We start from the raw sequence: 26695 nt of genomic DNA, 5'->3' as shown, positions 1-26695 counted from the left end.
TGCTTAAAATCACAAAACACTTCACTTTTACCAATTTTATCATAGTTGACAACGAAAAATTAGAGTACTATTTTGTATTATTTTGTATGGGTCTCAGCCTTGGAGACAATAGTCAGCAGAAAAGAAGCAGTCTCATCAGGTTTATATGTGGATGGTACGATGAGGTACTCCCCAGGCATTAGCATCACAAGCTTCATCACCTCTCGAGCATTTACGTATTTGTTGGTTTGAGCCACTGGTCTGTTTGTAATGAAGAAAGAAGCTGGAAACTTTTCCACTCCCTGGAACATCAGTGAAAAGACATTTAGTGATATTTTTGCAGATTATCGTTCTATGAATAGTTACTCACTGCATCAGGCACTGCAAAAATGGAGAATCCAATGTACAGGTTTTTTACTTGTCGCCTGTTCCTCTTATTAGGTTTTTGCATGAGTGATACCAGCATATTATTTTCTCCTTGGTTTACAGCACATTTGTCCAACAGCTTGTCAATCTTCACACGATACTGTGGATTTTTCCAGAAACTATCTGCAAGACAGACATTTAGTACTTTATAAATAAGGTGAATAGGTGAATAGTGGCGTGCTGAGGTAAACTTAACACTTACCAAATCATTGAGAAGTTGGCAATACAATACATACCTCGATACAACATATTTCAAATCGATTCAATACAGTTCAGTGAAAAAAAATTATGGCTAAACCATGGCTTATACTTTGTTAAACCACTTATTGTGTAAAGTTAATAAAACACAGTCATTTTACTCATCAAAACAGTGAGAATGTCAAATGTGTTGCGTAAACGAGGTTCCTTCCTTTAAACAATCAGCAAAATTGTAGTACTGTAACAAAATAATTTAGTGACATAGACCAAAAAAATACTCTTAGTGATATATTGATACAGCAGCCCACGATAACAATACTGTGTCATCACATTAAACAATACAATATATTGATATTTTTGCACACCCCTAGTTTATAATACATTCTTTACATTTGAGTAAAACTGTACTTTGCATTGGTGAGTGTGACTGTAATAGTACCGCTGTTGTTCAAGCACCCTCCTGCAGTGGAGCCTGCCACCCATCGGCCCTCATAGAAGGAGGTTTTCCAGTGACAAGTGGAGCTTCCATCCAGGAAGTCAGGACACAGGCAGCAGATGTTCAGGTCTGAGTAGAACTTACAGAAGTCCTCCAAAGTCATCCTTTCATAGCAGAGGTTTCATTAGTTGTTCTGCTATTATGATAATAGTTTTTATATTCAAATTAATGTTACCAAAACTCTCCATCATCAATTACATCAAGGCATGTGGCACGGTCTTGGGGGCTCACCATTTGCCAGAAACGTGACCTGCACAGGTATTGGAAGAACACTGGTTTCAATTGCTACCTTATTTTGAGATTATTACATTTGTACTCAGAAACAATTTGTATGATGTATATGTCCACCGTAATTTGCATTCATTTTCACACGTGATAGTAACAATCAGACTACGCTAATCTTAGTCTTGAAACCGTGTTACTCTTGTGTTACACATTTTTATATATCACTGAAGGAAATCTCTATTTTGCTCCTCTTACTTATCACTCCAGTCTCCTTTCCATTCTCCTTTGCCCCATGGGTTCCACAAACGTACCAGCTTAACAAGCTGCCCCCGGATCTTTATCTAATGAATGGATAAACATACAAAATATAACTGTGCTATTAATGCATGATATATTAAAAAGTAGTCTACAAACTGTACCTCTTTGACCCCTGTTACCGCATAGGCATGGCCATTCACCAGTCCATTTGGGAGGACTGTATTCTCAGATGTTGCCTGTAGAACAGATTTCATTCACAACGATAAAGTAGTAGAAGTTGGGGTTGTAAAATGTGCCATTTGTATTCAGACATGGTACCACACCCATTCTGACCACAAAAGCAAGCAAAGCATTACTGTGCTCTGTTTGACTTAAGCTTTTCACATGGGGAATGTGAAAACATTAAGAAAATGTAGTCACAAACAGTGTCAAAATGCCCAGGCTAGATCCCGAACTGAAATACTTGAATTTCTTGTTGGAACATGTGGACCTTCTTTTGTCTTAACGTACTTGTATGAGTTATTCAAAAACAAATGTATATTTAGATTGCTATGCATATTTTCTCTCATGATCTATGCCAATAGTTATTTTGCCTTGTGGCTGGGTTTAGGCTCCAGTAGAAGTGGCTGCATTTACCCCTGGTGGAATGGCACATGCCATCAGAGACTGAGACTGTCTCGCGTGGCTCATGAGCTCCCATAGGTTTGGAGGAGGACTGGACAGCTCCACACACACGTGAACTCCACCAGTGAAGTCCACCAGAGCCTCAACCGGGGTCCCTGCATTCATGTCTGAGTAAGAGCCGCATACTCTTAAAAACAAACACAGAGTGATTCCAGGGACAGCTCTCTCATGCAAATATTCAATTAGCATAATAAACATGTACTATACTTAGCATAGGCTTTTTCCAACAAAGCAGGCCAGAACTCTTCAGGGTCTTTTGAGTGGACAAAGATGAGTCTGCCTTTGATTGTGGGGAGTTTGTCATCAATAACAACATCCACCCACCGGCCAAATCTCCAAAACTGAGGCACCAGTAAAAGATTTGTATCTGAATTGTATATTGAAGCAAAGTTATGAACAAATGATTTTTACCCTAAAGTGGAACAAACCACAGTAGTCCTCATCAAACGTCTGGTCCTTTGGGATAATCTGAGCCAGGATGGGCTCTTGCAATGTCACAGCTCCAATGGACGCCAAAAACCAACAATTCCCTAAGAATAATGTGTAATTTTTAATAAATACTACTATATATGAATAATTTGACATCCTATTTAGTACCACAGAAATAAATATTTACGTACCCACTATGCCTTGGCCAAAGTCAAACCTGGTGATTCCATCAACAACAAAAGATGGATTTGGAACAATTTTCTGAAACAGCAATATAGAAACGTATAAATTGTCTAAAAGCTTTTTTCTGTAATGTGCACTATCCTTTGTCATACACTCACATGTGGTCTGACCCACACCACTTTATTCATGTCTGAAGACTTCAGGATTCCGTCTCCGATGGATCTCGTGTCTGGGGGAAACTTGTCGTCGATGTAGCGCATCCTCTTGCTCAGACAGGACTGCTTGAGCTGCTGATAGTCCTGGTTGTCGAACTTTTCAGGGGTATCCAGGCTTCTGTCGATGCTCTGGCTTCCACCTGTTGCTTTCTCCATGGCACAGCGTACTTACTCGATAATACACTGTGAGCAAAGGGGAAATTCAATTCTGTCAACTGGACAAAAGCTTTTTGATCGAATACGTTTCACAGCTCATCCAAGCTGCTTCTTCAGTCCAGAGTATGTGTGAATTTTAGTATTTGGGAGTTGACCTCCAGGAATTGCCGCGGGCGGCAATTCCTGGAATAAGGTGAATACAAGCCCATATCTGTGTCACAGGTTAACTATGCACTACGCTGTTTGCAGTGATGTGCACGTGTTTTCATATTACTTTTATTGTGAAATGTGTTTGTAGCCTACTGTGTGCAGTTACACTTCCACGGTGCAGTGCTGTGTATTTTACTTCCTGTTCCTAACACCTGAGAACAGTTCTATGCACCTGAGGCAAACTTTTCCCTCTGGATTTTAACCAATGAGCTGACAGAGTGGTGTCGCGAGCAAATCTGCACGAGGCACTTTTATATGGACTTGGAAGTACGAACGAGAGACGGTGGGAACGTGAGGGTGCGCGAGCGCAGGAGCGGCAGCGACTAAAGTGACAGTGGGTGTTTCTCAGTTCCCAGGATACTTCCTCCAAAGACCACTTTGTAGCGCTCCTCCAGAGTCGCTTCCTCCGAAGCAGAGCAAGTGTCCTGCAGCAGCACACAGCTCCTGGTAGCGCAAAGAACAGGCTCCGGAGGGAGCGACTGCGCCGTGTCACGTGAGACCAAATCAAACGCGATAAAACTCAGAGATTTAACAAACATCAATGCTTCTACAAATAAAAAAGTGTTCAGAAGTGTCTTCATATGTCAACATGCATTAAATGAAGCTGACCCTATTCTTTAAGAGAACTGTCCTTTAATTCATTCGATCTGAAATAGAGTTCTGCGCCGAATACAGCCATGGATTACAGCAGTTACTCTGCCCGGTGTTCTGTAAGTATCCTTTGTACTCTGGAAGGATAACCTACCTGGCCACACACGCACCTTACTCATTTTAATGACATTAATAACATTTGACTGTCTCTGCTTCCTTTGTTTTTTCAAAAAGGACTTGCACAATATTTTATTATTGGGCCCAATTGTTTTTATTTTTCATATTTTAACTTTTGTAGGCCTAATAAATTATTCCTCTATGTACTCTGGATTATGTTTATTTGTGTGAATGCCTCAGACAAGCAGGTGGTGGAAAAGATAAATCGTTGGCCCTACCTGAAATCAACAGAGTTGTAATACGGTGTTGTAATATCGTCCTTAATGAGTTAATTTTCAAGGTGAAAAAGAACTATTATTATTATTGAAATTGCCTTGGAAATCCATATAATAATAATAATAATCATCATCATCATCGTCATTATTATTTCAATAAAATTATTAGACCTATCATGCTAAGAATCCATGTGGGAACCACTGTATTTACACCATGATTATTTCCGATGTGTGTCTTCATCACAGCCGTTCCCATCTCCGAATCACCGCCTTCACACCACACAGAACCAGTCGCTGATACGGATCGAGAACACCGCTTTCCTGTGGAACCGGGCCCTGTGGAACCGGGCCCTGTCATGTGAATGAACTTAGTCCAAAAAGTCCGGGAGCAAACTGCAGCTGTGAACTCACACGCAGACTGATTAGTTTATTCACACTTTATGTCCCGCCCCCTGAATGGGACCAACATGAACTTTGTCTGGTTCTGAGATTTGTTGGGTTACGTAACTCCGGAGTCAGTAACAGATAAACCTGGACATAGGACAGGGACACTGGGCAGACTGCAGACGTGCCGTGCAATACAAATGGCGTCCTCGTGTGAGTTTGAGTCTTTGGAGAAAACTTTGGAGAGCCACATCCCGGAAGCAGAGCTGGCCGAGGTCAAGCGCATTCTGTTCGGCAAAGAAACACAGTGAGTCAACGGGACCCTAGAATATTTGTGTCATGTAGCTGCTGTCTGTCTGCATTTGCAGGTCAGAGGTTTGCGCGTTATGCGCTCTGCGGACTTTGGACAGTTGCCAACCGGTTTTATCCATGCAGTGACTCTCCTTTGAAGCATTTTTTGACTTTACTGTGTGTAGTTATTGTTATTTTTTATCATATTCAAGTGCTAGAATTATATAAACTCAATAATAATTCACCATTTACTTTCGTCTTAATTCAAAATTGTCTAAAATTATAGTATCAGACTCTATCATGGAAATGTCATATTTACAGCTCTAGGAGGCCTATTAAAAGTGTAAAATAGTGTTCTTTTTTGGCTGTCATTTATTTTAGGAAGTTGGAGTTGCCCTCATGTGCGCTGGAGAGTGCGTCGCAGCGGGACTTCGAATTGAAGGGGTTCCGTTTCACCGCGTCTCCGGAGCAGCTCAGAGCGCCCAGAGTGATCCGGGTGGGACTGGTCCAGCACCACACCGTGCTGCCCACAGACGCCCCTGTACAGGAGCAGGTAGGAGATGTTCACATCTTCATACTTCAAATGATACAGGAAAGATATTACAACACAGTTGAGGCAGGACCAACGGAGTATCTTCTCCACCAGCTGCTTATGTTTAATCTGTCTTATCTTTCTCCATGTAAATATAAAATCTATAAACACCTTTCTCCTTACAAAGTCTGTGAAACAAATCAAACTATATACTGCAAATAAATGTTTCTGAAGTTGAACTCTGTTGAGAAGGCTCAGTAGGCGGTAAAATAGGAATAAGGAATTTTAACAATACATGATCCCAGGGTTTGGGGCATTTTCCCTACATTCATTGTTCCTTTTCCATGGAGCACATGTTTTTACCATTTTGCATCACGTCCATCAAGCATTCCTCTCCACCTTTTATTTGAAACTGCAAAGCCTTTGTTTGCTCATTCTTAGATCAATGCAGTACATCATCGGGTTGGAGAGATGGTGGAGGTGGCTGCCATGTGTGGAGTCAACATCATCTGCTTCCAGGAAACATGGAGTGAGTAGTTTGCTCGTTTTTATTTCAAAATAACAAGCAGCAATTCAGTTAGTGTAAATCGTATTTGTTTTCCTGCAGCCATGCCTTTTGCTTTTTGCACACGAGAGAAAGAACCGTGGACTGAGTTTGCAGAGTCAGCAGAAGAGGGCCACACCACTCGCTTTTGCCAAGAGGTCAGTGTGTGCAATAAAACAGGCGACTTGTATTTTAACCAGGAGATGTAAATGGAATAATTACTGAATAAGCAGCTTTTGGAAATGTCAGTGATACATGTGTGATAGATTTCTCAGGTCAAATTTCTCCTGAGGTCTACATACTGATGTTAAATAAGGCAGAGAGTAGGCTGATGGTTCTACTGCTGTAGTGGAGATGGGACTGAGCCGGGTTGCAGTATACACAGTAGCTGAAAGGGCATAGCTAAGGAGGAGAGAGAAAGTATATTATTAATATGAATGACTTGAATGGTGACTGGTTGAGAAGAAAGACAACAGAAACATAAATAGTCTTCCTGGTTTCAACTTCAAAGCCAGTTTCATACATCATATTTTTTATTTAGTTGGCACGTAAATACAACATGGTGGTGGTGTCTCCCATCCTGGAGCGAGAGCAGCTCAGTGAGACTTTGTGGAACACGGCTGTGGTTGTTTCGAACTCTGGGAACGTGATTGGAAAAACACGGAAGAACCACATTCCCCGGATTGGAGACTTCAATGAGGTCTGTGCAAGGAGCTTATGGTGTATCTGTATACAAAAGAGAGAGTATCTATTTTCAAATCAAAGAATTCACTTCACATTTAAGTACCATTAGCAAATCGCAAATGTTCAAATTATTAATTACTTCAAATAGTTCCAGTGGTGAAAGAAGTTCTCAATTTTGTTCAGTGTTGTCCAAGTACAGATACTGCAAAACTCAAGTAGAAGTATCACATGAAAAACCAAAATAAAAGTATTAACGTACCTGTTTAAAAACATACTTAAAGAGTAAAAAGTAAAAGTATTTTGTGCATTTTTTGAGCTCTAATAAAGCTTCAAATGTGGTGATTTTGGTAAAGATTTGTGCTGAATTTTGTTGAGCAGAAACAACTGAATCAATCTTTTTTTCTAGGTTACTTGTTTTTATTTGTATAGTTAACTTGATTCAAATAAACTCTTCATTTCAACAGTTCTCAAACAATAATAAATAACACTTTTCAGTCCTGTTGAAACATTTTGTGATGTAGAAAGTACAAATACTTGTCTCAAATGCAGTAAAGTAAAAGTAAAAAATATCTACTTTAAAATCTACTTAAGTAAAGATACCTTATTTTTATATAGTAAAGTATAGTACTTTACTACTTTTACTTCGTTACAGTCCACCACTGTATAGTTCTTATGTCTATCTTCAATTTCCAGTCAACTTACTACATGGAAGGGAACATGGGACACACAGTTTTCCAGACTCAGTTCGGGAGGATCGCCGTGAACATTTGTTACGGGCGACATCATCCTCTGAACTGGTTCATGTTCAGCCTAAATGGAGCAGAGATCATTTTCAACCCCTCCGCCACTGTGGGAGCTCTCAGGTTTGGACATACACACAATTCTATCAAGTCATTCTGAGTCCACCTCTTGTGAAATGAGTGGTAATTGTGACTTGGAATGTAATTGTGCAAATATTTGTGACCAAGATAAATTCATTTTGTCATGAAAAACTGTGATTTTAATGTTAAAGGTCCTTTATCACGCAACATTGACCCTGTGAGCTATAAGCCATGTTATAATGTTGTTACCTCCTCAAAAATATACTCGGAGTTGTGTTTTGTTTCATTCATACATGTTTGAGTAATCCAGCGTTATTAGTCTGTCTACATTTCCAACCACCTTGTAATGTCATGAAGCAATGTAAGGCCATTCCAGATAGTCCACTTTAGCCAGTCTAAAAACTTCTGAGATGTTTTCAAGCAGAAATACACACTGTCAAAAATGTTAAAAAAGAAAAACTGCTATTGATTATTTTTGTTCTCCACAGTGAGCCCATGTGGTCAATAGAAGCCCGAAATGCAGCTATAGCCAATCACTGCTTCACATGTGCCATCAATAGAGTTGGAACAGTAAGTCTTTGCCTTTTAAGAAATGTTAATTCTAATGGATTGGAATGGGATAACTAATGGATATCTCTAATGGATTTAGATTTAACTGGATCTAATAATAATAATGATAAAAACTATAATTTTCATCATTCAGGAGCATTTCAAAAGTGAATTCACATCTGGTGATGGCAAAAAAGGTGAGTACAGTGAATCATGTCTGCTCATTAGCTCAGTGTATTATATTTCTGCAACATTATGATTCAGTTGTCATCATTTTAAATGTCCATTAATATCTGCTGTCACTTTACAAATAATAAAAAAAGAAATAAAATTTTTTAAAAATCTAAAAAAAAAAAAAAAAACATAATGGACTGGCTAATTCCTGCAGAGAGATATTAATGTGCAATGGTGGAAGAAGTATTCAGTTTTGTTAAGTAAATGTACAGATAATGGAGCAAAGAAATACTCAAGTAAAAGTATCACATGAAAAAATAGTATTAAAGTATCTGTTTAAAAATGTACTTAAAGAGTAAAAAGTAAAAGTATTTCACACAAGTTTTGAGGGCCTCAAATGTTTTGATACAGATTAGTGCTGAATGTTGTTCAGCTGAAACAAATTGTTTTTTTCTAGCTGTTTTTATTTGTATATTTTTGTTTGCTCAAACTATGAATGTGTTAATATTACACTAAACTAATAATTAATAATTAAACTTAATAAAAATACTTTTGCTTTTCAGTCCTGTGCCAAAATGTAGTTGAGTACAGATACCTGCTCTCAAAAAAGTATCCACTTTAAAATGTACTTTAGTAATGTACAGATACCTAAAATGTATACTTAAGTACAATACTACTTTTACTTTGTTATGCTCCACCACTGTTAATATGGTTGATTATTCTTTTTTTTTTCAGCACACCATGATTTTGGACAGTTCTATGGATCTAGTTACGTAGCAGGCCCAGATGGCAGTCGAACTCCCGGTCTGTCCAGGACTCGTGATGGGCTCCTGGTTGTGGAGATGGATCTCAACCTCAACAGACAGATCAGTGACAAATGGAGCTTCAAGGTAAAGTTTGAAGTCTGATGAATAAAAAAGAATATAAAAAATAAGAGAAGATCTGAAATTCCCGACATTTTAATATAAGTGTGTTACCAGAAAAAAAGAGTTCCTAGAGTACCTTTAAAAGTGCATCTCCTAATCTAAACTAGTTTTGTTTTCAGATGACAGGGAGATATGCTGAATATGCAGAGGAACTGACCAAGGCAGTGGCTCCAGACTTCAAACCCAACATTGTCAAAGAATAAAATATCTCATTTAAATGTTACCTCATGAAAAACAAGTAAATCCTCAAGATTGTTACATGTGATCAAATCCTTTATTTACAACATACAATAATAATAAATGCAGCTCTATTAAAAAATAAAGTGTGTGCTTTTTTATTTGTTTACAAAAAGCAAAATTCTTAAAAGAAATTAAATAAAACATCCTCATGATGGGTTTTAAAAGAGTAGTGCAACAAACAAAATACATGAAACATTAAAAGCCACGCAATTTGACTGGAAACGTTTTGAATGGTTTTGAATGAGAACATGATGGTCTTGAGTAAGTTATAGTGAAAGCCTATCCAGCTCGTGTATAGGCTGCAATAGTTTTGATTGAGGAGGTGGCCAGGATAAAATTCAATGGCAGAAGTTGACCTTAAACTGTCAAAATGGTTATTTTTTTTCCTAGTTTGTGGCCAATATCTGTTGTTTGAATGAACATTTAGTCTAGTTTAGTTTGAATATTTGCATATTTGAAGACCTAGCTTATAACAAAACAAATATGATCAGATATCCAGAAGTGTGGATTTCATGTTTTAATACTTTTTCTTTGAAAATCCCACACATTTTATTGGCCACGGCTTTTTATTTGAAAAAAAAAAAAAAGATTTTAATCAAACAAGAGATGCACAAATAGACTTAGTTTATAATAGTAAACAGGAGCAATGCTAAAGATGATCCCATGCAGCTAAAGGGAGACACTTAATTTGTTAGCAGAGATCCTTGTTTGAAATAAACTGAAGATCTGGTGATGAATTTGTGAGTCATTAGTTATATGCATGTAAATCAATACTTTACATTTACATAACATTTTAATATCTTATGAGTTAGCATCAAATGATCAAATGAAGCTTTTGTAATTGCTCCTATCTACTACTCCAACCAATGGACACGTTCAACTTTAACAGATAAATAAAAGAACCCATCAAATGCATTATCAAGCCAAGACAATCCCTTTAGAAGCCATTATTACCTGAGACATTTAAAACCTGTCTCATTTTCCCTGTTTGACCATTAGGGTAGAATAATAATAATTAAACTGTGGTATTAAAAGAAAAATGTAAGAAAAAACTCAGACTTGCTGTACAGACAATATTTAACATGATCAACCCTGAATTATGTGCACACTAATCTCATTCATTTCCACCATTCGGTCTCCCACAAGTTTCACACTTGCAGTAAATACATTTGTAATAAAATTCACTATAGCTTCATCTCAAAATAATATAAAAGAAATGAATTCAGACCCTGCCAGATATTTAAAGATACAAAGGTGTTTCTATGCAGCCAGGGGGACAGTAGCACCAAATGGGACTCCCGTAGCAGCAGCAGCATAGACCAGGCCTGAACATGTACAGTCATTTAATACTGGAATAAACTAAAATTCCTGGATCCATCAGTGGTCTTTATAAATCAAAAGGATATCTTCATCTGTGCCGTAGCTGCGTCGAGCTTCTTCAAAGTTACCAACACTGGTGCTACAAACTCCTAAATGAAAAACAAAATACATGGAATGCAAAGAGAAATCAATAATTAATAAAAACAAATAATTTGTGACCCAATATGTAATATGTAAAATAATTTTTAAGTCAAATGCCCAACCAGATGTTTCCAAAAAACAATTTATGAATGGCTATTATCCTTCTGGTTAATTACTTAAACAACAAAAAAAAATCTCCTGAAACTGAATAATTGTCAATTTGATTTTAACAATTTATTTTAAACATTTATCAATTTACATAATGATAAATGTTTAAAATAGTGGTCTTGATTCAAGTTATTTTACATTTTATATAATTCTACTTATTTTTTCATGAAGATCTCTATGGAGATTTTATTGCTTTTCAAAGAATGTTCTGCAGTATGGCAATAACCCTTTCAGTCAGATCTGTGGATCACCCCTCATAGTAAGAATGTTTGTTTTTCAAGTTTATTTTTTCTGGCAATAGACAGACTTAAACAAACTTTATTGATCCAAAAACTGCCAGTAGAACTGGGTCTTGTCACTGAAATAAAGGTAATGCCAGTAATTGAAAGGATGCAAGATGTGTTTAATGCCATACTGTGGGATATAGCATCCATCTCCATGGAGACGGGTAGGTGGTGAAAAGGTTACATAGTGCAGCATGGAGTGCCTTACGGTCTGAGTAGGCTGGGTTGTTGTAGTAGATGCTGTCAGACGTCCGGTTAAAGCCGCAGACCACCACAAAGTGACCCTGATACTCTGGTTTCCTACAAAAGCACTTCTGTCCCACAGGGAGGAAGCAGCAGTATTTGACCGGAGCCGCACACAGCTCACAGGAGAGTACCACAGCGTTCACCAGGACTATGGCCACATGACCCTGCTGCAGGTGGGACTGGATCTCCTGTACTGACACAGAGCTGCAGGGAGAGCACAAAAGGCAGGGCTTCATTGAGTGATACTCAGTGTTGTTATTCAAATTAGTAGATAGCTTTTAATAAATGTAATAATAATAGAGCCCGACTGATATGGATTTTGTTGTGGCTGATATGATACCGATATAATGGGAGTTGGAGCTGCCGATAGCCGATATAATCACCGATATATTTAGTGATGTAAAAATTCACTGTAAATCTTGAATTATTAAAAAAAAAACTTAGGTTTGGCTCTGGTGGATTTTAAACTGGGTTTATTTAGGCAACATTTATTGTTATTCTGCCTCTTTACATGATATGTCATAGGACTAAAGCAGGTCTAAAGCAGGTCTAAAGCAGGACTAAACCAGAACTGAACCAGGACTGAAAAAGGACTAAACCAGGACTAAAACAGATCTAAACCATGTGTAAAACAGGACTAAACCAGAACTGAACCAGGACTGAGTGTCGGGACTCAGTCTCTATCTCTCTCCCTCTCTCGACCCCAAGAATTAGTCCTGGTTTATTTATTTCATGCTGAATATATTTATGCACGTGTTTTTTATCCTATGCACACACATATTTTTCAAAGTTTCGTTTTTAGCCGCTGCCGCTGTCAAACTACCACGAGTCTGCACGCGGCGTGAAGAGAAAAAAAGTGAGAGAAAGAGAAAACACGGCTCCCAATCCCAATAAGGATCAGGCTCCCGTCGTTCGCTTCAACGAGCCGGCTCTAAGAGCCGCTTCGTTCGCGACCGACCCATCACTACTAGCGAGTAAATAAACAATCGCTATTAGCCTTTAGCCGTAAATGCTGCGCGCTGCGGTATTTATTTATATGCAAAAATGTCATCATTCACACCTCTATTCACAGCTCATTTACATATCAATACAGGTCCAGTAACAAATATGCGGCCAATATAGTCACTTTACAATAGACCAATAGAAAACAGCCTGTTTATGTGCGGGAGCTACAGCAGCTAATCGCTAACCTATCAGAACGAACCAAAACTAGCTTCAAAGTCGACATATTATCAACACTCACCGCTCACACAGGCTCCTCCTCACATCACAAGTCTGCACTAATAAATGTCCTTTTAATCCAGACTCAAATCGATTGTCCGTAAAAAGAATAAAATCTCAGTGTTGCACATGGATCTATGTCTGCGGGTGTAAACAAAGGCACGTAACTCTGGGGGTGTGTTCAGGGACAGTACAGACACACACAGACAAATGACTCCGCAGATAAGTACTGATACAGAGCCACATATCTGAACATTTATCTGTCTGTAAATTGGATTAAATGAACATAATGTAGAGAGTCTAAGCTTTATAACGAGGTATAACATGCATACTTGAAATGCCCCTATCAGCAAGCTTCCAGGTGCTCATATCAGCCGATAATATCGGCCAACCGATATATCGGTGGGGCTCTAAATAATAATATAGTAATTTTAATAATAAAGGATTCGAAAGTACCCTGGCTAGCCACCTGACACTCACTGTGTACTCTAAAGAGACACATTATCAAAATAATCAATGTCCACATAATGTTATTGAAACTAGTTTCAAACTAGATACTAATTTGAACAGGTATTTATACATAATTAGAACTAAGATGGACCTTTCCTGTATAATATTTGATGGATAAAATGGATCTTTATAAGAACTAATCTTGAGACAACATATTACAACAAATGATTTACTCTTATTTACTCTATTCTTAGAGTAGAAATGACATTGTCTAAAGAAATGTTTATAGTCATCATACTATCAACATAAGTATTCATTTTAGTAAATTTACATTACATACCATTTCTTCACTACAACGCCTTTGCTTTCTGCTTTCAAAAAGAGATCATTCACTCGGTCTTCCTCTGTGTCGAAATGTTTCTTATAAAAATCCTGTGGATTAATAATCAAACTATGAGTCTTTTAAAGTCGCTTCTATCTATTGTGTCTATTGTCCCAAGGCATACCTGGTTTTTGAAGCCCTTGTCCACTCCCAAGGTCTGAGTACAGAAGCAGTGGCGGACTCCTACGTGGGACATGAGGTAGGCCAAGTCGATGGTCCAAACGCTCTCCGTCAGTTTAAGCTCCCAGCATGCTCTCTGAAACTGGTCATCATCTACCCTCTGCAAATATCTGCAAAAGCACAGCAGTATTTGTCAAATTAGCTATGTGTTTCAGATGGAAAATATCTACGGTTATTAAGAATTTGCGTGTGAAGTGGCAGTCACGTGATTTAATGCTTTGGTGGCCATACTGGAGGTCAAGACTGGGATTATTCAGTTTATTATATTATAATCATGGCTACTTTAAACAGCACGAACAACATAAAACTGTCCGAAATCGCCAGCTCGTTAGATCAATTGTCATTACAAAGGTATAAAGCTAAAGTCATGCTCCTGGGTTGTGGAACAGATCCCAGTCTAATTCCAGTGGAGCACTTTGTCAGTATAATCAACACTTGCTCTTTGTCCAACCTTTAGTATCTAGAGATTTAAAACTACTTAATTCATTCAACATCGTCCTACACCAACCAAGAACTGAAAAGCTACAAGGGGCTAGAAGGTTATAAATATTTTGTAGGCGGATGCGTGAGATCTTGGTTGATCACCAAACATCACATCTGTTCCTGTTAACAGACAGGGGAAGTAGAATCAGGGTCAAAATCAGAGCCGGAGCTGCCTCGGGACGGTCGAAATAGAGGGCAGAGGTTGGTGGGATTCCTTGCCGACAAACGTGAGGACAGGGGGTGGGCGGGGGGATTCCATGCCTGTACACCGACAAGAAAAATACTTTTGGTATATATCATTTAATTTACTGTAAATCCCTTCTTCGTTTGTGTGGAGGTGGTCCCTCACCAGAAATGAAATATTAACTGCACAAACGACTGTACCCAGTGGGCTACCATCCCTCTCTTTTTATGGCCGCTAACCACTTCTGTCTGCGATCTTTATCAGCCGGGATGCGATAGAAAGATACTTTGGTCTCCTTCTTTTGCAGATTGACTCCAGCCAGAACATCCAATAGCAACACAGGGCAAAACCATTGTTATTCAATTCAAATTTTATCGCACACAAATACTAGACGTTCGTAAAGATGGATAGTTTGACCTCCAATATGGCAGCATAAACACCAGGTCACGTGGTTTTGTGACGTACACGCAAATCCTTAATAGGCAGGTCTGTATTTAGAATGGGTCTTCTCACAGAAATAAAGGTAATATCATAATATCAAGTTTAATATAACAATGATATTCTCTGTCACCTGTCCCCATCTGAGAAATTTGACATAAAACATTTTTGGAAAAATATCCTTTTTGTAGAAATGCAATTGTGAAAAGGTTAGATTTTCACAGATACCATTAATTTTTTTTTCTTTATTTTTATTACTTTCTACATTTTTTATGCATATGGAAGGCATCAAATTTATGAAATAAGATATATTAGTCAGGGAGCCAAAGTCTCAAAAGCTCTAGAAAATGGGTTGAACCTCACATCGCCTGCCATACTTTTTATTTGTGTTTTTTTTTGTTAACTGTGACCCTGAGGACCAATAATTAGAGGGTCTGCTCCTCCGGAAATATCGCGAACCTTCATTTTGTGATAGAAAATTTTGAAAAATGAAAAATTTCCTCAAATCCTCAGTAGATTGGGTAAGCTGTCTACAAATACATTCCAGATGCAAAGAACACATGTGGTGACAACATTCAGTGAAAAAAATATTCATAAAACACATTTCTACATGATTTTGTAGACAGCTTACCCAATCCACTGAGGATTTGAGGAAATTTTTCAAAATTTTCTATCACAAAATGAAGGCTACCTACACTAAAATGGCCACAATTTTTTTCGCGATATTTCCGGAGGAGCAGACCCTCGAATTATTGGTCCTCAGGGTCACAGTTAACAAAAAAAACACAAATAAAAAGTATGGCAGGCGATGTCAAGTTCAACCCATTTTTGAGACTTTGGCTCCCCGACTATATGGAAGTACGTAGTAAAGAAGTCAAGTTATAAAATGATACTAAATATTTTTCAACAAAGCAAAGGATGGTTACTTTGAGGATTTGAATATGAGATATAAAAATGTTTGGTGGCGTTATTTAACTTTTTAAAGTTAATTTTCTTAATTCATATATTTGATGTCTTCTGGATGTATACGAAATAGTAGAAAGTAGTAAAAGAAAAAACAAAACAAATGTAAATGTAAAAATGAGAGGAAGTGTCAAAACATTTGTCTGGTAGTGTACATTATAATTATTGTAGAGATCTAAACTATACGGCTAGCATTTTAGATAATAGAAAGTCCCTTTGGGTTTGGACACAAAATATTTTGTTGTTTGTAAAAAGCATAAAATGTCGTCTGAATGTGTCCATTGAAAATTTGGTTTTGGATAATAGTGATTAATCTTGCAGGCATAAAATATATTCCATAAAAGCCAACAGATGATGAAAGCATTTAAATTGTGTTATAGAGTATTAATAGTATTTAAGCAAACTAATAAAAAAGTATACAAGTGATTGAATGATTCAGTGACTGAGAACTGAATTTAGATTTAAAACTCAACTCCCAGCTGTGCAGCCCTAGCTTTTAACATTAACCAGTGTATTTTATTTATAGTGTGAGATTGCTGTCATTCTGTGCCTCTTCTCCAACTACCACCCAGTCAGAAACAACATTCACACAGAAAAACATGGATACTAATTTTACCCAACAAGAACACATAGATAGTATTTATTATTTTTGAATTGTTACTTTGACTACTTACTTTAGGACCATTTTGGAGCAGGCCAAGCCACAGTCCCAGTGAAACTCCTGCCGAATGACAGGTACAGCCAGTAGAACCACATCATCTGAACAAAAAGTCAAGAATTACTATGAAAATGACAGAACAGTGATCCTCAAGGGAAACTGTATGGTCATGGCGGCTCAATTTTGATATATACTTAAAAAAATACTGTAAAAGGAATAACATAGTGATCAATAATTAAAAGTTGGCATATAGCAAACATACACACATCAACATAAAAAAATAAATGCGAATAGGCCTAAGCTATGTCATAAAGAAGCTTAGAGATGGTAGTAAAGGGATGGATGGATCCTAGTCCTATGTTATTCTCAATCAGCAACGTTTTTTAGGTAACTTGAGTTTAAATTGTTAGTATAATCCTCTCACTCACCTGTCATGATGTTATTTTCCCGGCACACCTGCAAACTAAGACTTTGGTCGTGTTGAAATGCTTAACTTGGGCTTGTTTTCCCACATCGATGCTAAGAGCCAAACCCACTCATCTGAGCCGCATCCGAGCTCACCGACACAATAGTGACATCCTTAAAGGCCAAACAATCACTTAAGGATAGAAAAAAATAAACATCAAGAGTAAATTTTTGAGATATTGAGTTTTAAAAGTGTTTTTCTGAATTCTCCGTCGCTGTTGTTGTTGCCCCACATTAACATTTCTTTGGTTTTGGTGTAAATGCTCTGCCCCGTGCGGTGTGGGGTAGTCATTACAACTTAAAAAAAAAAAAAAAAAAAAAAAAAAACGACAATAGAGTAAAACTTGGAATAAAAAAGTAAAATGTAGCACAGTACAGACATACATTTGTTTTTTTATGTAAACATGCAGGCCTGACCATTCTAAATTTTCGGAGTGGCAGCAAGTGGATACAGAAGTGAAGTAGAATAATGCAATATCAACAGAGATGATAGGATTAACTGTTGGCTCAGAATATCCCAGAATATAAAGAGAGAGAGGGAGAGGAGGAGAGAGGAAGAAAAGGTGAGGAGAGAAGGAGGGAGAGGAACATGGACTACACCCATTTCAACATGGGTTAAATAAACCATTGTGGATAAACAAACATTTAGTGGAATACATTTTACTTTATTGCCAACTCATTGAAGGCCTCTTTCATGAAAATGTTTTCTTAACTTCCACTTTAAGAAAATGCCAGATACACAGTGGATTCTTAAAAAGACAAATTCCCTTTTAAAACCACACTATGTAACTTTGTAGCCAAAAAAAAAAAAAAAAAAAAACTACAATAAAAGCATTCTTCACAAGCCTTACTCTTACTTACCCTGGAGGTGGGCCTCGTACTTCCATAGTATACTTAATTATATCATATCATGTATCACTGTATCATGTTATCATTACACTATAGTATAAAAGGCATCAAAGACCTATCAATCTCCATGGAGAATGTTCTGAAATATATCTATGGGATCATGCAGGTGACATGCCACCTCCACAGAGTTAAACCCCCACAGGTCTACACAGACTGTTACTTAGAGTCTATTGGTCATGTACATGTATAACTGCATCCTATTGTTTAATCCACTTTAAGTCAGGCTATGTAAATTAGTTCAGTTCCTTATTTGTTTTAAAATACTTTTATGATAATTGTATAAGCTAATTAAGGCAAAATAAAAAAGAGAACATGCAAGCTGCTTGTCAGAGGCATATAGTGCTGGTTTCAAGATATCTTTAGTGGGTTCCGTAGGTGGCCATTGAGATCTAAAAAGACACAACAAAGGAAAATGAAAATGAAAATCTTTTTAAACTCTATTATGAAGTTTCTGAAGAGCTCACAGATTCAGCCTCTGCATCCTCCTTCAGATAAGTGACCTTCTGTCTGCTGTAATAATCTCTTTTACTACTGCATGCCAACATGAACCAGTCTGCTACCGTAGGCACCTGAAAGGGACCACAAGAACACACTCACGTAAAATAAAAAATACAAGTAAAATATACAGTTCTTGTAGGTTCATTTTGTTAGTAATTATTTTTACATCTGAAAGAATGACCTTCTTTTGCTTTAGCTGTAAAGTAACCCTAAATATAATAGATTATACTTTTAAAGTTGAGATGCATCATAGTGTAGTATAAAAAGTCCTTGTACAAAGTTGAAGCAAAAATAGCAGACAATACAGAACTAAACACTCCTACTCACCAAACTAAGAAAAGACAGTGCTGCCCCAAGGTTTACAATAGTGGGCACAATCCCAAATTTACCTGCCTGTAACAATTGTAAGTTGTAAATTCTTCATTTACATAATGTTTTTGTTGATAATATGCCTTACAGTGCCAAATACAATGATATCAAAACGGATGCCATAAGCTTTAGTTAGTGTTCTGGTTTCTTCCCCATCAGCAGACTTGTAATATTTGGCAAATCTAGAAGAAAAAATAATACAACATTTTGTGGTCAATTATATTTGGTGGAACAAAATGTAATAGTCAAAATGTAGTAGGAGGTTGTGGCCAACAAGGTGCCACAGTGGGGCGCCAATGACAAAAAAAACAAAAAAAAAAAAAAAAAAAAACAAAACTGCTGTCTTTGGACAAGACATTGCCACATTGCGTAGTATGAATGTGGGTATGAGTGTAGTTGGTAGTCGGAGGGGCAGATGGAGCAGATTAGCAGCCTTGCTTTCGTCTACCCCAGGGCAGCTGTGACTACAAGAGTAGCTTACCAGCACCAAGTGTGGAGTGAATGAATTATGTACAAAATTGTAAATCAATGCTGAACTTTTGGAAAAGTTAAAATGTTGTGTTCACAACATGCGTCATAGTTATAGGTTGTGCAAGCTGAACAAGTGAAACAGGTTTTTCTCTAATGAGAACCAGTGACATAATAAATCAAATAAGAAAATAAATAATATGAAAAGATTACCTGAAATTGTATCCAGGAGCTACATTATTGATGATGTGTTTGTTGTCCAGTCTTCTGAAGCTATATTTGGGGAAACACTTATCTGTCCACCACCAGTCCATATCACAGCTCCAATCAATCAGGATACCCATAACACCACCCTGTATAATTAAATAAATAACAATTTAAAAAACTAAACAAACAAACAAACTGAAAGAGGAGTATGCATCAAAGCTGAAGAGACACTTCATGGGTTTCATCTTCCTGTTACAGGAAACATTTTGAAAACTTTTCACCATGGAAATGTATGTTGTTAATTGTAATGGTAAAGGTTTATTATTCTAGATATGTAGGCATAACAACATAGCAAGCCATCTTCATTGGTCAATCTGACAGCAATTAGGTTTTTTTTTTTTTTTCAATAACCAAGGTGTGGGCATACAAGAGCACTGGAACATGGGCATGGACTGTTGGGGGGAGGAAGGGGTGGGTGCAGGAGTTAATTAATGACCATTACAGAAATAACAAGAGTGTCTGATGGGGAAAAAAGAACAACAAATCTGTTTTATAGGTGATGTGTTCTCACTCTCATTGTTTATGTATAAAAATGCTAATACAAATATTTGAAATATAAAAAAAACAAACAATATATTGGGAAAAGTCCTGGGTTAAACCATATGTCTGATAGCGACATCCATAACCCAAAAGCCTATCCATACAGGCAAAAAAGGTGATGTGTCTTGCTCAACAGCACAATTTACAATGACAGAATACAATGCTGCATGATAAATGTAATAGAATCATTTACCATCAAATGTTACAAGGAGATTATCAGGAACAGTTGACTCTTTTTCTCATTTAAAGACAGAAATTGTTCAGTTGGCAAAAACACTAACTCAGGTTAGTAGTTTGAACCCTATATTTTGTGTCCTTGGGCAAGACACATCACCTCCATTGCCGTCTGTGTCTGCATACAGTATGAATGAGCGGATGCATATTATGTGTGTAATGTGAAATGCACGTTCAGTGAAAAAAACATCCACATCCACCCCAAATGTGACATAACAGATAGCTTTTGTACCTTTACTGCCATTTCCTGAAAGTCCTCTCCTGCCTCAGAAACTATGTATTTGAGTCGAAAAATGGGGCAGTTGGGGTCTGTTTTATGGTGAAACTCACAGCTCTTCAAATAGGATGAGTTTACATGAATATTTCTCCTAAAAAAACAAATAATGTTAAGACTACAGACACATAAACCATTGATTCTTTCATTTCTCTGACATATTTACTCACCGATGAAACTTGAATTTTGGATATGTCACGGTGTTTTTGATCAACACAGTGAAGTTTTCAGCCGCAGCTAAAAGAGCAGGACTAGAGGACAATACCATACAAGTTAAGGTCTAAAATGTTAATAAATCGATCAACTTGTGTCTCACTTTGGCAAATTTGTGTCAAACTCCAATGGGCACCATGAAAACACCTGACAAGTTTGGACTGAATCAGAGAAGTTCACACACAGCCCAGTCTGGATACCTACAGAATAAATCATATTATTTAGTATTGCTTCGTTATGACTGTATTTTAGATACAGTCACTCATACGATTTTTTTCCCCCCAAATACCGTTGGAGAAATAAAGACATTTTATTGAGTTGCCAATGTTTTTTTTTTTTTTTACTCAAGCGTCCCAGTCTGCACACAAAAGCTTAATTTGAACAGCTCATATAATTAACAATAATAATACATCTGTTTTATGCTTCTCACAGTAACTCAGACACTTCACAACACAAAGGAGAGGACAAAGAAACTCAAGTAGTGAGGAAACTGTCATTTTTGGGGGTTATAGGCTATGAGGAAAAGGTGATCTTTGAGCTGTTTTGAAAGTGTTCAGTGAGTCCGAGTTTCTGATGTGGAGGGGGAGAGAGTTCTAGAGATTTGGGCTAGCAATGGCAACGGCTCGGTTCCCCAAGGTCTGGTGCTTTCATTTGACTGTAGGAGTGAGGAGGTTTGAGTCAGATGATCAGAGGCTGCAAGACGGTGGTGGGCTGGAGAAGATCAGTGAGGTGTAGAGGGGCATGGCTATGGAGGGCCATAATGTGCTTATGATTTGAGTCAAAACATAACCAGTTGAGCTGATAACAGAACAGAAGAGTCTGTGAAAATTCTTCCCAAAACATTTTCACTTTATTTCTTAGAAACTGAGGTTCAAATACTTCTGCTTTCCCAGAATCACATGCTAAAATGCTGATACTGAAGATGTGACTTCTGTGCACACTGTGTCTCCCGTAACACTTCTTACTACAGCAGAGTGCTCACTTCTGTGTTTTCTAAAGGGCTACACTTGTACTTCCCATTACTGTTTGACAAATAATTATACAGACTTCACCAGAAGTAGTAACTGTTTCTACAAAGTTGCCTCCCCACTTTATTTATAAGATGTGTCTTTATGACAGCTACAGTGTGACCATTGCTGCACGTTAGACTATCCTCTTAGCCAATAATAAGTAACTGCACAGCGAGTCGCAGCCTGTGGCCCTGGCCACTGTCCAGATCTCAGTCTCCAAACAAGGTTATCTGTCATCTAACGGTGAGTATATCTACAGATATTCTTATATAAGCCTCACAGTGCAATTCCTCACATTTAGACTGATCTTGTAGTTGATGGGACCTGTGATAGTAAACTTCTGTACAGATTAGCTGGCAGTTTAAATCTGCAGCACACACCTCTCCTCTCCCGCTCCTCATACAGGCTTTCAATACTGTCACGAGCTAGATGCACTTAGATATTTCTAAATAGATAGGGCATTAAGGGTTTTGTTTTTTTCAACAGAATTATGAAGTGGTCCAGAGGAGTCCGCGTCTCCTGTCTACTGACACTTGTGACTCTTGTGGCAGTAGTCTGCAGTCAGCAAGACTATGAAGAGCTCAACTCAATAGATGATCTGAAAAGAGTTTTCTCAGAAAAGTCTTTTCCTTTACACAGCCTTATCCTGCTCCACTGGTTTGCCAACAATGTTGATATTGACAATAACAATGTTGTACGTGTGGGCTTTAACCCACAGGCAGACTTTGGTTCACATTTCTATGGCAATTATGACAATTTGCTGCCTTCTGCTCCCAGTGGATTCCAGTACTTCACTGTGGGCAATGTGAATCGGCCTCGCGGTGACATCTGTCCCATATCCCAGAGCTTTCCTGAATATGTTCTTTACCCTCATGTTATAGAGTATGCAGCCACAGGGAGAAACAGGGATCGCATTATTATTAGTGTCCAGAGACAAAACTACGGCCCTCGAAGGCTTGACCAAGCATATCTCACTCAGCATTTCAGACGCCAGGACAACCAGGGCTCCAGGTATGACCCACAGCACACCTTTCTAATATCCCCCAACCTGCTGCAACAACTCCGACTTTTTTCATTCAATGACAACAGCCCATCTCTACAGGAACTCAGGGACCGCTTTAACCAGAACATTGATGACAACCAGTTAAATGACATCATTAACTTATGGGGTCCTGACCAGGCACCCCTTGGGCTGTTGTTCTCAATTGTAATCCGAGATAGAACCAACCTGTTTGGAGTGTGCAGTACAAGCAGGCGCTGGAATAGGGATTTAGCAGTGAAAAAAACAGGGGAGTGGAAATATTGTGAATTGCAACAGATTCATCTCGATGTGATAACTGGAGGTAATGGAAAAGCCACGATTCTTTGGAGAAATGTTCCAATGCAGCAGATAAACAATGGAGCGGCTGTAGTGCTTTTCAAAAACCAGATGGACAAGGCTAGTAACATATATACAAAAATTAAGAGCAGTGAGGGCAGTTTTGTCACCTCAGTGTCACTGAATGAGGGGCTTCAGGCCAGGCTTCACAAAGTTCAAGGTTACTGGGAAACATTAAAGGAAGAAATCTGCAGAGGTAAAGAATTTCAAAGTCCACATGTTGTTTCAGTCACAGGCTATGCTGAACTGCAGCTCTTTGTGCGGGACGGTAAAGGCTGTTTTCGGCTATATATAAAGGAAGACTGCAGTGGTTGGAAATCTGACTTCTCTGAGTCATGGGTAGGGTTGTACACTTCTGCTGGAAAAGACCCAGAGGACTTTCTAAGTGGACAGTGGCAATGGGCCATCAAGTTCCAAGAAGCCCAGGACTCCGGAGAATATCAAACCTTTGAATACTGCACTAGCACAACAGTCATTCCAGGTCTCCAAGCACGGTTTATGATCGAGAACTACAACGAGAAAGCACGCACTCCTATGTGGCGCTGACAGAACAGCTAGAAAATAAAATGAAAAATAGTAATCATGTATACACTTTTAAATATGAAGATCAAGAATGATTTACATGGATTATAATAAAATGTACTGTTCTTTATTTTGATTAAGAATTTGTATTGACTGTACTTTACTATTCTATTAACTTTAACCTTGAAAAAGATGCGCATCATTTGAAAAACAACCTTATGCACATTTAACAACAATGTACAATAAAATGTTGATAATGTTGATACTAAATTATGCTGATTCCACAGTGCAAAAATTATTTTTTCTGTATAGACAATTGTCAAAGTTAAGAATATTCTCTCTCTCCCAAAACAAATTAAAATAATATAAGAAATACTGCCCCACAGATAATAATAATATTGTTACCGTGTTAATGTTAATGTGTTTAGAGGAGTAAATGCTGTACCATTTCCCTTGGGATGGTTGAGTCCCTCGATGCAGTCACAGTCGTCCACACAAACCGAAGAGGGACTGGGAGGCTGACAAAAATTGCACTTTTATAACTTGTGCATTACTTAAGTTTACGATTACTATTTTGCTCAAGCCAAGTGCTTACTTAGGGAATACTTTGAAGTAACAGTACTCAAAAGATAAATGGTCAGTGACATACCTCAGGACAGCGGGACTGAATCTGGTCCGGTGTGACTATCATATTAGTAAGAACAAAAAATGACTCATCTCCCTTAAGGAAAACACAATACAAGAAAGATATACTTTTTTCATTAGTACGGCTGTTATAATATACCAAAAGTATCCAAAACTTGTACTGTACTGCATGCATTTAATAAAAAGCACTAGCCCCATTGTAGTTTAATTACCTGAGGGGGGATGATGTAGTCTGCCGTATCCCAGAAACGAGGCTCCTGTTCGGACACATTGGTGAGAGAGAAGCCCTTGACTTTGGTGGTGACTGTACTAAGCACGGAGTCCGTCTCTTGATAGGCTTTCTGTATCACACACACATACCTACAGGAGACATCAGAAATAAGGTCAAAAATATGACCTGGTTTAGTCCAGCAAACCTCATTTAGTCCTGGTCCTGGTTTAGTTTTTGTAGAATTTGATCAGATCTTGTGAAGTCTTGATTTCATTCTTACCTACACAAAAGTATATTTTATCCTGGTTTAGCTGCTATTATGAGTTAGTTTGTTGATGGTTTCTCCACTTCTGTTTTCTTCTTTAAACTAACATTAAAGGGGCATTATGTAAATTTTCTGGTGGGGATGTCACCTGTTCTTCTCCATGGAGATGCTAAAAGCTTGCCCGGTATGTTCCACAGTATTAAATTCCATTCCATCTCACATTTATTCAGTTACAGATATGTTTTTAATTAACTTTTACAGTAAGCGGGGCAGTCTCTTCAAAGATCTGACTTGTAACTTGGCCTGGTGGCGTACACTGCTTCTCCATGGAGACAGACACATTAAATGTCATACTGTGGATCATTTCAGGTGAAACAATAACATCTCCATGGAGAATAAACACCGGTAAACCCTCCACGAGAGAAAGTTACATTTACAACATAATTATATTTCAAATGAATGAAGTACTTACACGACAACGTAGAATATTACCAACAGTTGAGTGAATCTGAAAACGCAGCCCACCCGCAGACTGGGGATGACCACAGTTTTGGGGGTCTCATAATCGAACACATAGTGAAGAGTCTCCTGGCAACACGTCCCACTCATATCTGCTCCTGCTTGAAATGCTCAGTGAAGGATAGTTGGACGTCAAACTACTATTCAAATACAACTATTCAAATTATTCAAATCACTTGCATCACTTCATACAACTCAATTGAATTTGTTAAAGGTGCAAATGCTTTTCTCCATGGAGCTACTGTATACTGTTTCACAGTACAGTATTAAATGTTTCTATCTTCATGGAGTTCAAACCAGACTGAGTTATAAGTCAGATATGTGGAGCAGCAACCCTGCAATAAATGTAATAAGTATAAGTAGAGCTGTTTAATGTCATACTGAGAAACATTCTAAGCAGAGCAGTGACAAATCCATAGAAACAAGCAGGAGATGGACCCCGAACCAAAAAGTTACACAATGCATATTTAACATGCATAAAGAAGTTCATTTTGTAAAGTTGTGAATAAGAAAAATAAGCTGTTACTATTGTTAATGGGGTTCACGTGAAGACACAACAGTAAATTCACTATCACAGTATACATAAATTACATTGTTGGTACTAGGGATGTAATGATAACTGAAATATCATGTTATCGTATTGTCAAAAGTCTCGCAATAATATCGTGAGCCATCGCAATATATCAAATTAGAGATCTCTTGGCTTAAATTCATTGTTTTGGTGCAGTAATAGCAGTAATAAAAACACTGAGTGAACTACATATACCATGATCCTTTGCTCACATTACAGCGCAGTCTACATAAAAAGTAACACAAAAAATAATCAGAATCATAATTTTTAAGCATGTTTAAATCTTAATTCTTTGATTTATGGCAGAACAAAAGTCTTGTCAATGCATTTTAAAATAAAAAAGTTGCATTTCACAATTTAGTTTGAGATTTGAATATCGTTACACCCCTAGTTGGTACTAATACCTCTAATATCTTAATTTAGCAGTATCAGGATTTTAAAAATGTCTGGTTCAAACCATAACAATGATGAAAATGTACTTGTTGAATACACCATGTCAGTTCATCTATTATCATGACAAATTTCTTGTTCACAGTGTGGTCCGATAAACCCACCCTATTTCCCTAGCACTTGGAGATACAATGCAAAGTCTCAAAGATAAGAAACTAAACCAAGTACTACACTGTACTGCT

At 37.8% G+C, this 26695-nt stretch overlaps 5 protein-coding genes across 6 annotated transcripts; 2 read left to right on the top strand and 3 right to left on the bottom strand.

Annotated features, from left to right (window-relative positions):
- Positions 1-26: 26 nt before the first annotated feature.
- On the bottom strand, positions 27-4722 carry LOC110163327 (calpain-1 catalytic subunit-like). The gene is made up of 12 exons (XM_020928256.2): positions 4654-4722; positions 3037-3276; positions 2887-2956; positions 2678-2796; positions 2474-2607; positions 2219-2393; positions 1744-1818; positions 1580-1665; positions 1275-1349; positions 1043-1203; positions 350-528; positions 27-281 (listed from the first exon to the last, which is right to left on the bottom strand). Exons 2-12 carry the CDS (start codon positions 3247-3249, stop codon positions 78-80), a joined length of 1491 nt encoding a protein of 496 aa, XP_020783915.2. The 5' UTR covers positions 3250-3276; positions 4654-4722; the 3' UTR covers positions 27-77.
- Positions 4723-4787: 65 nt separating this feature from the next.
- upb1 (ureidopropionase, beta) lies at positions 4788-9651 on the top strand. Of its 2 annotated transcripts, XM_020928311.2 has the most exons (10): positions 4788-5133; positions 5499-5670; positions 6091-6178; positions 6257-6351; positions 6735-6893; positions 7571-7740; positions 8187-8268; positions 8402-8444; positions 9157-9311; positions 9467-9651. In XM_020928311.2, exons 1-10 carry the CDS (start codon positions 5027-5029, stop codon positions 9548-9550), a joined length of 1155 nt encoding a protein of 384 aa, XP_020783970.1. In that variant the 5' UTR covers positions 4788-5026; the 3' UTR covers positions 9551-9651. The 2 variants fall into 2 exon arrangements, with proteins under 2 accessions (XP_020783970.1, XP_055017502.1); XM_055161527.1 differs by lacking the exon at positions 9467-9651 and having other exon boundaries at positions 8402-8443; positions 9155-9298.
- gucd1 (guanylyl cyclase domain containing 1) lies at positions 9600-17447 on the bottom strand. Its single transcript, XM_020928283.2, has 6 exons — positions 17134-17447; positions 16722-16806; positions 13924-14089; positions 13758-13849; positions 11709-11950; positions 9600-11056 (listed from the first exon to the last, which is right to left on the bottom strand). Exons 1-6 carry the CDS (start codon positions 17138-17140, stop codon positions 10965-10967), a joined length of 684 nt encoding a protein of 227 aa, XP_020783942.1. The 5' UTR covers positions 17141-17447; the 3' UTR covers positions 9600-10964.
- A 282-nt stretch (positions 17448-17729) lies between these two features.
- p2rx4b (purinergic receptor P2X, ligand-gated ion channel, 4b) lies at positions 17730-25925 on the bottom strand. Its single transcript, XM_055161526.1, has 12 exons — positions 25446-25925; positions 24710-24857; positions 24502-24573; positions 24298-24370; positions 21046-21142; positions 20900-20980; positions 20688-20823; positions 19628-19767; positions 19035-19128; positions 18905-18970; positions 18544-18648; positions 17730-18468 (listed from the first exon to the last, which is right to left on the bottom strand). Exons 1-12 carry the CDS (start codon positions 25580-25582, stop codon positions 18439-18441), a joined length of 1179 nt encoding a protein of 392 aa, XP_055017501.1. The 5' UTR covers positions 25583-25925; the 3' UTR covers positions 17730-18438.
- Positions 21942-24361, top strand: LOC110163348 (uncharacterized). Its single transcript, XM_020928281.2, has 2 exons — positions 21942-22195; positions 22439-24361. The coding sequence occupies exon 2, from the start codon at positions 22443-22445 to the stop codon at positions 23874-23876; it is 1434 nt and encodes a 477-aa protein (XP_020783940.2). The 5' UTR covers positions 21942-22195; positions 22439-22442; the 3' UTR covers positions 23877-24361.
- Positions 25926-26695: the final 770 nt, after the last annotated feature.

This window comes from Boleophthalmus pectinirostris, unplaced genomic scaffold (genome assembly GCF_026225935.1).
Source record: "Boleophthalmus pectinirostris isolate CB_2022bp ecotype Guang Dong unplaced genomic scaffold, ASM2622593v1 HiC_scaffold_4, whole genome shotgun sequence".
In the NCBI taxonomy this organism is placed as follows: domain Eukaryota; kingdom Metazoa; phylum Chordata; class Actinopteri; order Gobiiformes; family Gobiidae; genus Boleophthalmus; species Boleophthalmus pectinirostris.
The sequence above is the reverse complement of the archived record's forward strand: the minus strand, read 5'-3'. Positions and strand labels throughout refer to the sequence as shown.